Source organism: Myotis davidii, unplaced genomic scaffold, assembly GCF_000327345.1.
Source record: "Myotis davidii unplaced genomic scaffold, ASM32734v1 scaffold1344, whole genome shotgun sequence".
Lineage (NCBI taxonomy): Eukaryota > Metazoa > Chordata > Mammalia > Chiroptera > Vespertilionidae > Myotis > Myotis davidii.
The window spans coordinates 74,739-86,222 of record NW_006294772.1 but is presented as its reverse complement, the minus strand read 5'-3'; the positions used below and the strand labels follow the sequence as shown (position 1 = coordinate 86,222).

Genomic DNA, 11,484 nt, shown 5'->3' with positions numbered 1-11,484 from the left:
AAAACCACCCTTTATTTTTAGAAGGAAAGCCAGTTAGGCATCCAGATGGTTAGATGAAATTATATCATCTGTGTAGTTTCAGAATCGGGAATCTTGCTAAATCTACAGATATTTAAAAAATACATATATTTTTATTGATTTCAGAGAGGAAGGGAGGGCGATAGAAACATCAATGATGAGAGAGAATCATTGACCGGCTGCCTTCTGCATGCCCCCTACTGGGGATCGAGCTCACAACTCAGGCATGTGCCCTTGATCATAATTGAACTTGGGATCCTTGTCTGCAGACAGACGCTCTATCCACTGAGCCAAACTGGCTAGGGCTAAATCCACAGATATTTAGGTAATAGTTTGGGAACACTTATTATAATTGCTTTCTTTTATCAATAGGATGGCCTGATTTAGATCCTAATAAAGTACTTTAGGCTTCTCTTGAATAGCGTAAGGCATTTTTAAAAAAAGGAACTAAGAGGAGAAATCAGCTAAAATAAAAAGAAACCACGTAGGAACTTAACTGGAAAATACTGAATTATCAGTCATTGAGATGCTAACGTGTATTGTGTTCTTATCTTTTCTCTTTCTTCCATGTCCTGCAGAGATCCAGGAGAGGGAGGTTTGTGGCAGAACTGGAAGTAGAAGCTGCTGGAAGCCAGTGGCTTTTACATTTTGAAAAGGATTATATTCCTTGACGAAATCAAGCCAGATGTCCCTGGATAGGAATGGAGGGCATTTGAGAGCATGAAGAGGAGAGGTCAGGATTTGCAGGTCCTTCCAGTAGCAGAGATAAGAGTATTTCTTCCATGTCAGGATCCAAGGGAGACTCTGTGGTAGGCTCAGGTAAGCTGGGCACCTAGTCTTGCCAAAGATTCCCGTACCCAGAGAATTGGATAGGGGCAGGAGGGACAAGGGAGCTAAAGATACTGTAAATGAGCATCTCATCCTTAACCAGTGTGGACAGACATCTGATAACAGTGGGAATCTACTTGAGATCTGGTACTAACACCATAGAATGTTTGCACAGCTAATGGAGATGAGGAACCCCAATACACCAACATGCTATGGTTAGGTCTCAAGGTCATTTTATGCTCAGTTAAAGGTAGTTTTAAAATGTGGTATTTCTAATATGCGAGCTAAGATCCATCTGTTTGCTAGACCTCCTATTCAAAGTTTTAGTAACAAAGGAAACAAACCCTTATAGAGTGTTTCATGAGTATCACAAGCTATTTTACAACTGTCCTCTGAATTGATGAGTTCTTAAGAACTCATGTAGTTGCAGGCCCTAGGTCCCACAGAGGACAATTCTTCTAAGAATATATGGTATGAACTATGGTTATTTCAGGAATATGTGTGCTAGAAACCTCTCAGTTGTCTCCCTGATCTACTTTTCCTCCCTCCTCTGTGTCTATATAAATTACATCAAAGGTCTTCCTTGCCCTTTGGCTTCTAGTTTTGCCAAAGGGAAATACCCAGTAGGAGATAGAAAGGAGGGAAGAGTGAGGTCAAGTACATCCCCGCCTCCTGGATTCTCCCTTTGATTCTCTTTAACCCCTTCCCCAACAATTTTTTTGTTAAAAACGTTTCTTTTTCAGACTAATTTTTTAATTTTGGTTCTATATAGTATTTTTGATGCTGGTTATGAAAACAGTTTGTAACTCGTCTTCCTATAAACCACATCTTTTTACCATATTTTCTTAGTATACTCGTCGACGACTGAAAAAGAACATTTTGTGAAAACGTGTATACACGTTTCTGCCGGGGAAGGGGTTAAGCTGACTACATCCGTATGATCACAGCTGCTAGTAGGTGGCCCATTCCATACAGCTGTCTACCATTCCAGTAAGCCCTCACTGCTCCCACTTTCTTTCTTTACCCTGCTCCTTCCTCTCACCTCCACTTGTACTCCCCTTCTTTTCCTAGAGGTAGTAACACCATATCACAGGCTGAACTGTGTCACTTCCAAATTTGTATGCATAAGTCCTAACCTTCCCAGTACCTCAGAATGTGACTATTTGAAGAGTCTTTACAGAAGGAATCAAGTTCAAGTGAGGTCTTCAGGGTGGGCCCTAATCCAATGACTGGGTTCCTTATAATAAAAGACTAGGACAGATAGGCACAGAGGAAAACCATGTGAAGTCACAAGGAAGTGGCCTTCTATAAGCCAAGGAGAGAGGCCTCAGAAGAAACGACACCACTGACACCTTGATCTGACTTCTAGCCTCCAAAACTGTGAGAAAATAAATTCCTGTTGTTTAAGCCACCCAGTCTGTGGGGCTTTAATGTGGCAGTCCTAGCAGACCATGACCCTCCTACTCTTCTGCTGACAGCTTGGGAAAAATTCATTATTAAGCCTCTTATATCATCCATTTTGAGTCCCACTTATTTCCTGCTGGGACCCTGAACTGATCCAGTAGGAGTATACGTGATTCTTACTTCCATATTTGTTCTTACTATAAATTTCCACATAAGGTAGACTCATAAGCATAGGCATCCAATATCACCCCTCTCCTCCACAGATCCTCTACTCTAGGATTCACAATGCTGTGTCCAAGGGATTATAAAAACAGGAAATATGACATTAATGCTGAAACTAGGGAAAGCTGCTTGTTATCCTTGCCCCCAAATCTACAAATATCTCTGATAGAGGTAATACAGAGGGGGCTGCCCATGCTTCCTCTTATGGGAAAGAGCAAAGCATAAGTTTCAGGGACTGTTGTAATACCCACAAAATATCCTATTATACCCAGCCCAACTCATAGAGGCAAGAAGCAGAGACCAAAGATGGCTCTTCCAAGCAGCACTATAAAGTGATCCCACCTTAAGAAGCCACACTGAGAGGGGCAACTTGCTTGACAGGGCACACTCCAGGCTGCCACACCCAACAGAAAAAGGAATTCACCAGGAGTCAGAACATTGACACCACCCAGGTCTTTCCTGGGTCTGCTGACCAGTAAGTTTTAGTAATATTAAAGGCACAATGCAAATTACTTGCTTTGAAATTTAGAAACAAATTTTATTTAAGATCTGAAATACAGTTCCTAAAATATCAACTTCTCCAGAAAACCGTGGCTACACAATAATGCATTGCCTCTATCATGTTAGAACGTGCATTAGACTCAAATACAAAAACCATGAGACAAACCACCATCCTTCAGCAATCTGAGCAAAGATAGAATGCCTAAGGAACAACATAGATGGACTTGCAGAGGATGGGCTGTTTTACTTCAAGCACCATTTTAAAAAGAGCACAAATGCATGGGTTTTCAGGTATATACATTGCATAGAACCTTTGGCACTAGGAATCAGGGCATTTTTATCACGTAGCATTAACACATAATTAGAAAATTGTGTAGTGTCAAAGGGATAGAACCACCAGCATTCAAGCAATGTTGTCAACTATGCAAGAAAATGTTCTACTGAATGTTTCTTTTTTTGTCTAATTACTGCGTACACTGGTAGCAACGTTGAAATGAGAAAAGGAGCTTGTACTCCTCCTTTTATTTTCTGTTTAAAACAAAACAGAAAAACTGAAATATAAGCCCTGTTATACATTAGCAATTTTAAAGGACATCAATTATACAAGAAAAAGACTAAGAACAAAAAGAGTGTTTACAGATACCAGACATAATAGTGAGTGGTCAGTAGACCCTCACAGGGCTTTGCGGTGGTACTCAGCTGAAGCTACTTTGTAATCACTGGCAGTAAACAGAGATGCAGCATTCTTTGCCAGATATTTTAGGAAATCATGCAAATAGCCCAACAATAATGCAAGGCTCTTCTCATCAAGGGGTGTATACGCCAGCATTGCTCCGATTCTTACAAATAATCTCAGTAGGTGTGGTGCTCCATACACCTGGGACATGGGTGCATCAGGGTGAGCCAAGAGGATTTCAGCATACTGGGGCCTCTCAAATTTGTAGAGCAGCTGAGTGCCCAACATCACGTTGAAGTATTCTTTTATTCCCGCAACAACTTCATTCACTGCGTATTCCTTATTGTCGACATTTCCCTGCGATTTCTTGCAGCTTGCATACTCTTCTAGAATGGCATCTACATTTTTCTTAGCAGGAAGTTGAAACAGCTGCTTCTGCCTGGTAACTAAGTCCCAGTCCTCAACAAGCCATGGTTTTAATTCTTCAGGAATCTTCACTTTAACTTCCATTCTATTCTTAAATGCATCCTCGCTTTCAACGGTGGGGTCAGCCCGGGCTCTTTTCTTCCGAGGTGGCTGAGGGGCTTCGCTGGTACTGCCACCATCCCCATTTCCAGGAGTCTTCTGCTTGTTTTTTCTGGTCTTCCTCATGGATCCAGAAGGGGGATTCTCTGCAGAGCGACCCCCCCATCTACCCGGGAGGGCTGGTTCCAGATTCTTCTGCTGTGGACCAGCTGTCTTCTTTCCTGATGAGGCTCCCCTCATCTTACTTCTCTGCATATTGCTTCTAGTTGGTTTTTTGAAGTTGTCTTCTTCTGCAGGTTGTTGTCCACGATTTTGAGAGCCCTGCTTTCTGGAACTCATTCAACCCTGTTTTTATTTCAACCACTGTAATATATAAAGTATTTTACTTGGTTGTTTTCTATAATGACCTTCATAAAGGCCCATCAAAGCACAGTACATGCTACTCTCTTGGAATTTGAATTTCAGAGCCATTTCTAAGTGACTTACTACCCCCCTCCCTTTATCCTCACTACCACCCACTACCTCATCAGACCTACCATAAATTCTAATTTTGATACCACCCAAGACAAAGGAATATAATTTTGGAGAAGAAAATAAATTAAGTGGGGAAGAAATTACAAAAGGCAGTGGAATTGAAATTCAAGACTTTTCAACAGGAAGAATGACAACAAGAAAGAAATAAGAAAGATTTACTTAACTGGAGACAAAATGAGTAACAGTATAGGTTTCTGTAGAAGTCCAGGTAGACCTGAACTAGGATGATGAGTCAAGAGAAACTGAATACAGAATTTGGTAAATGAAGGAGAGGGAGGAGTCAAAAGTGGCTCTGCAATTTTAAACCTGGGTAATTAATGAATTAATAAAAGCACTGACTTTTAATGGTTACTTTGGAATCAGCAATAAAATAGGAAAAAGGTAATTCATCCATTCATTAATCTACTCAGTCAGCATACATTACTGCATATCTGCTTCAGAACAGGTTATGCTATGTGCTAGGGATTCAAATATTTAAAGTGACAATTATAAAACAAGCATAGTGGTGGGATTGCATGGTGGTGCAGCCACTATAGAAAACAGTATGAAGATTCCTCAAAAAGTTAAAAACAGAACTACCAGGTAGCCCAGCAATTTCACTGATGGGTATTAATCTGAAGAAATGCAAAACACTAATTTGAAAAGATATATGTATTTCTATGTTCATTGTGGAATTATTTATAATAGCTAAGATACGGAAGCAACCTAGGTGTCCATTGACAAATGGATAAAGATGTATATATATATACCACATCTTTATTATTCAGCGATAAAAAGGAATGAAATCTTACCATTTGCAACAGCTTGGATGGATCTAGAGGTTATTATGCTAAGTAAAATAACTTAGAGAAAGACAAATATCATGATTTCACTCATATGTGGAATCTAAAAAACAAAATCCATGAACAAAACAGAAAGAATCTCATAGGTGCAGAGAACAAACTGATGGCTACCAGATGGGAGGGGGTGGGAGGATGGGTGAAAAAGGTGAAGTGGATTAAGTACAAATTACCAGTTAATAGGGAATATAGTCAGTAACTATATGTATGGTGTTAGATGGGTAGTAGACTTATGGCGATCACATCGTAAGGTATATACCTGTTTAATCACTATAATTAAAAAATAAATTAAAAATAAAAACAACAAGGTTAGTACAATAATAGCTATAAATAGGCTATTTTGGGAGCAAACAATAAATGGTGCATGATACACTTTCATGATAGCTTGTTGGAAGAGATGATAAATTGGTGAGGGGGAAGTCAGTGATGATTCCAGGTACTGAGAATGGTCATTAGTATTATCACCAAATGAGACTACATCCAGAGGAGAAAATGGATTAGAGAAGAAAGAAGTTCAGTGTTGGATCTATTAAGTGTGAGGTATTCAGTAAACATATGACTTTAAAGCTCAGGTGAGAGGTCAGAGCCAGAAATGGAGATCTGAGCCAAATCACTACACAGATGGTAGCAGAAATTATGAGAATCAATGAAATCATTCATGGAGAGGAGAGGAAGAAAAACTGAACCAAGTATGGGATTCTTGGAAAAAACACACACAAAAAACTAGGAAAGAATATTTAAGAGGTGAGCAGAGAGAGAGAGACCACAGGTAAAACAAAGTGGTCAAAGTAGCCACAGAGAATTAGGAGAATGTTGTTTTAGAAGCCAAATAGGTTGAGTTTCAATAAGGAAAAGGGAAAATCTATAGTATAAAATGCAGCAGCAAGGGCTAGTAAGATATGATGAAAAATAGTGTTCTAAGATTCTTATAGTGTGACAAATGCAACAATTTCTTTGACTTACATAATCCTCTTTCTTCCTGGTCTTCTAAGAACTTCTAATGCTTTTCCAGATTGAATCTTATAGATCTTCTGGGATGGTATAGAAGGATGAGGTGGGAGACAACCTAGAAAGGATAGCAAGTATCTGCAATGAAGACGAGTTTTTGTGAAACACAGAAAATAAAAATAATCTAATTATAAACACACAGTTTACAATTGTGGTATCAGGGAAAAAAACGAGTTCTGCTGTTAGACATCTATTTTAATTAGGCTCCACCTTATTTGAGTAGTCAGGCCTTAGGCAAGATATGTAAACTTTTTCTCATCTATGGAATGTGGCAAATTACCTATAGCCTTCACAGGTTCATGTTAAGAATTTCATAAACATGATGTGATTAAACAGCTAACATATTACCTTGCAGGAATACCTGCACATGTTAACAAGGACATAAAGATGGTCATTGCAGGGATGTTTTTAAATACCGGAGAGCTGAAATACCTAATTATTCTTCAATAGGGATATGGCAATTTATTTTTATTTTTAATCCTGACCCAAGGATATTTTTCCATTGATTTTTAGAGAGAGTGGAAGAGAGAGGGCAAGACAGAGAAAAATCGATGTGAGAGAAACACATTGATTGATTGCCTACTGCATGAGTCCTGACCAGGGCCCAAGCGACACTCTATCCACACTGAGCCAAACCGGCTAGGGTGGGACGGCAATTTAAATTATGTATGCACACTATGGAAGAACATTCAAATGAATTAAGCAGAGACCATGCACTGACATGGAAAGATGTTCGATTATATATTACTAGATGACTAATGCATGAAATTCATGCAAGGGGCTTGGCCCCCACCTGCCCTTGCAGCCCCAACTTCATCTGGAAGGATGTCCGGTCTAATTAGCATATTATGCTTTTATTATTACAGATTAGGTAAATAGGCAGGTTGCATAATAGGTACAATAGGATCCCAAAGAGACAGTACAGGGAGAGAAATAAGCATCAGTCTCAATTCTAATATACAGTGTGATCCAATTTCTGCTGTAAGTCAATGTGTATAAGTGCATAGAAAAATATCTTGATAGAGAAATACCAGACTGTTACGGTCAGGGTAACCTCTATGAAAGAATGGGGGATGGTGGACCAGGTTTCTCTGGTAACTACAACTTTCACCCACAGAAAAAGCCCTCTAGCCAACATCTAGTTCTTTCTATTTTTTATTGTTTAAAGTTTTACATTTTTTACAAGTTTTCCTTTTTCCCCAATTGACCCCCCCGCCCCAGCCATTCCCACCCCAGGCAAGCCCCCACTGCCCCAGTGTCTGTGTCCATTGCCAACCTCCAGTTCTTAAGACAACATGGGCAGGTGTCAGGGAAGCCCCGAGGGGGAAATAAAGATATAAGCAATGCTAGAAAGCTACAGCCCCGAATCAGGGAAGCCAGTTATTGGAAATAAAGGCCTGGTGCTAGTGCTTTCATTAAACAAATGATATCCGAAAGGGCACAAAGTTCTGAGTAGAAATTAAAGGGCAACTGTGGGCCTCAGCATCAAAATCTGTGAATACAGAAAATGACCCTCTGGGAATCTGTGAAGGATCAGTGACCAGTGTGGCATGACATTATAAACTATCATGCTTACAAAATAATTTTTTCTAAAAAGAATTGTGATGGGGACATAGTTAAGTAATATAGGTGAAATTCAAAAAAACCACCTAGGGGCTAATATAGTACAGAGCTTCCATAAACAAGGGAATAGTTAATCTATAAATTAGAGAAAAGAAGACGGGCCAGTGCCAACCAGACTGTAGAACACACAGAAGTAGAGCCAGATTGGACAGTAAACGGTTCTGGAAGGCACATTGGTCATCCGCAATTACTTAGTGAGGAGGAACTTAAGAATGATAGCTGAACGTATTGGTATCTATTTTTTTAAAATGTATTTTATTGATTTTTTACAGAGAGGAAGGGAGAGGGATAGAGAGTTAGAAACATTGATGAGAGAGAAACATCAGCTGCCTCCTGCACAGCTCCCACTGGGGATGTGCCCGCCACCCAGGTACATGCCCTTGACCGGAATCGAACCTGGGACCTCTCAGTCCACAAGCCGATGCTCTATCCACTGAGCCAAACCGGTTTCGGCTGTATTGGTATCTATTATGTGTGTACTGGTATGCATAAAACTACAAAAAGAATTCTACCTGGCTCTCATTAAGTGGGTGAGTTCTGTCATTCTCTACAATTCTTCTATCTTTTACATACAGTCCCAAGTTGAATGAAATATCTGACACTGCACAGAAAATAGCTGTACCACTAGTCAAGGTTTGTGCCCAGCGAATAAAGCCAGGGAAGCTGCCTTTCTAAAGAATTGTCTCAGCACCTTTATTTTCACCTGAGTATCCTACAGATCAAGCAATTATTATTACCTGTGAGCCAGAAGCCAGGCAAATGTAAGGAATACCCATCCTTTTGATTGACTGGTTCTTACTTGTCACAGAAGTATATGGATAGCCTTACTCAGGTCACTGCACTCTACCTCTATGGATCGGTGACAGATGTGCTGGGCACATCCTTCATTTGAAAAGTTGGCACTTTATGCCCTAACTGGTTTGGCTCAGTGGATAGAGCATTGGCCTGCGGACAGAGGGGTCCCGGGTTCGATTCCAGTCAAGGGCATGTACCTTGGTTGCGGGCACATCCCCAGTGGGAGGTGTGCAGGAGGCAGCTGATCAATGTTTCTCTCTCATCCATGCTTCTAACTCTCTATTCCTCTCCCTTCCTCTCTGTAAAAAATCAATAAAATATATATTTTTTATAAAAAGACCATTTCTTTAAAAAGTCGGTACTTTATAGTGCTTTATTTTGAAGCAACACCTATGTCCCCGGTGGGTATACTATAGTGAATCAAAGTGAGGTGATTCAACTAATGGGGGGAATGGAGGCACAATTTAGGGATAAGTTGTCAAATATTTTTTTACTTATCTTCTGTAAGTCAAGCTCAGGCATTATGAAAACATATCTGTATGTTTGCCTTAATTGTCTACCTTAAATTTTTGTGTAAATACTTATTTAAACAGAGATGAGCTCCTACTGGACATCAAATCTCAGATCTTCCCTTTAAAAAAATTTGCTATTTCCGCCCCCTCAATTTATCCTGTAATTAAAGCATTTCATATTATTCCTGTAAGTTTCCCAGATGCAAATTTACTGGGTCAAGAGGTAATATGTTGCCAAATTACTTTCCCCAAAAGTTTTCCCAATTTCCCATCTCATACTCTGGTCAAATAGCACTGGCTATTTGGCTATTGTCATTTAATTTGTAAATTTGGTAAAGAAAATGGGTTTAGTTTTTCACTTGCTATTTATTGAAAGTATTACGTATGTCTCCCTTCCCCCACTGACCCAATTATTTAGTGATTCCAACACTTATAGTTCAGACATTTTACGTCTGATGTTAAGTTTTATATGATGAAATATGTAGTTTTCCCTTTCATTAAGTTTAAAAATTAAGATGCCATACTTTTATGGATTTTATATTTTAATTCCTTAATCTACCCAGAATTTATTATGTAAATTATGGACTGAAAATCTATATACTTTTCCACAATTTATTTTGTGGCACCAATTATTGAGTAATCTTTATATACCTATGAATACCAAATACATAAAGATGCAGGCATTCTCCTTACCACATCCCCTCCCCAATCCCAGAATGATTTCATATCTTTTTATGTACACATTTACACAAATAACATACCTTTAAAACTAAGTGTGTATATTATACACATAAGTGGACATATATCATGCATTAACTTGGTCTTGACAAAGTGAAATACATATTGCTCTGCAACTTTTCTCATGGACCTCCTTCTGTCTGTATATACCTAGCTCATGCTTTTTAATATCCCCATAATTCTGTAATTTCTACAGAGCATAATTTTATCAGTCCCATATTAACATACAGAGCATACTTTAACCAGTCCCATATTAATACTTCATTATTATAGAAATGCTGTAACAGACATCAGTGTATAGATATATTAGAGCATTAGGAAGTGAAAACTGTTCAAAGGATTTGCTAATTTCTTTGATGAGATGGAGGCAAATTACTTTGTAAAGAACTGCTTTAATTTGCACTCCCAGCAAAAATGTAAAAGTTCGTTCATCCACACCTTCAGCAACACTGGATAAACATTTTAAAGAAAAATTTGTTTGTTTTTTGTGGGGGAGACGGAGGATCTAAGAAGATATTTTATTTGAATTATTTGTGTGATATTGAGCATTTTTTCATATATATCCTTTTCTTATGTAAATACTTTGGCCCCTTTTCTACTAGGTTGTTTCTTTTATTGATTCGTAATGATTAAATACTAAGTTTCTTTTGATATGTTGGAAATATTTTGTCCAAACTGTCAATACGTCAACCTTTTCATTTGTGAACTTTGGCATTTATGTCATGCCTAGGAAAAATGCTCCCAAAGAGTGGTTTAAAAATAATTTCCTATATTATTATTATTTTTTAGTTTCTTCCTAATATATAACAAATTTTCCCCAATATTAGAGCCCATCCTTTCCCCACTGATTTGATATGCTATTATAACATTCTAAATTCCTATAGGTATATGGGTCTCTTTTAAGGTTCTCTCTTCCCAGTAATTTTTGATTGTTCAATTAAAAAATATTTTTATTGATTTCAGAGAGGAAGGGAGAGGGAGAAAGGGATAGAAATATCAGTGATGAGAGAGAATCATTGATTAGCTGCCTCCTGCATGCCCCATACTAGAGATCAAGCCTGGGACCAGGGCATGTGCCCCGACCAGGAATCGAACTGTGACCTCCTGGTTCAGAGGTTGACACTCAACCACTGAGGCACACCAGCTGGGCTGATTATTCAATTTTTAAAGTTATCAGTTTCTAGGTTATCTATTCTGTCACAGCAATATGTCTGTTCTCACACCAGTATCACATTGGTTTGATTATCATAGTAAAGCCATA

At 38.7% G+C, this 11,484-nt stretch overlaps 1 protein-coding gene across 2 annotated transcripts in view; it reads right to left on the bottom strand.

The window, feature by feature from the left end:
- Positions 1-2,985: 2,985 nt before the first annotated feature.
- Positions 2,986-11,484, bottom strand: part of MORF4L2 (mortality factor 4 like 2) — a 12,547-nt gene continuing 4,048 nt past the window's right edge. Inside the window, exons 3-4 of one of the 2 annotated variants that reach the window (XM_015567572.1) lie at positions 6,511-6,633; positions 2,986-4,537 (exon numbers count right to left, since the gene is read on the bottom strand). In XM_015567572.1, coding sequence (XP_015423058.1) covers positions 3,647-4,513 — 867 coding nt within the window. In that variant the 5' untranslated portion in view covers positions 4,514-4,537; positions 6,511-6,633 and the 3' untranslated portion in view covers positions 2,986-3,646. The remainder of the gene's footprint in view (positions 4,538-6,510; positions 6,634-11,484) is intronic. The other variant, XM_006769317.2, reaches the window with a different exon arrangement.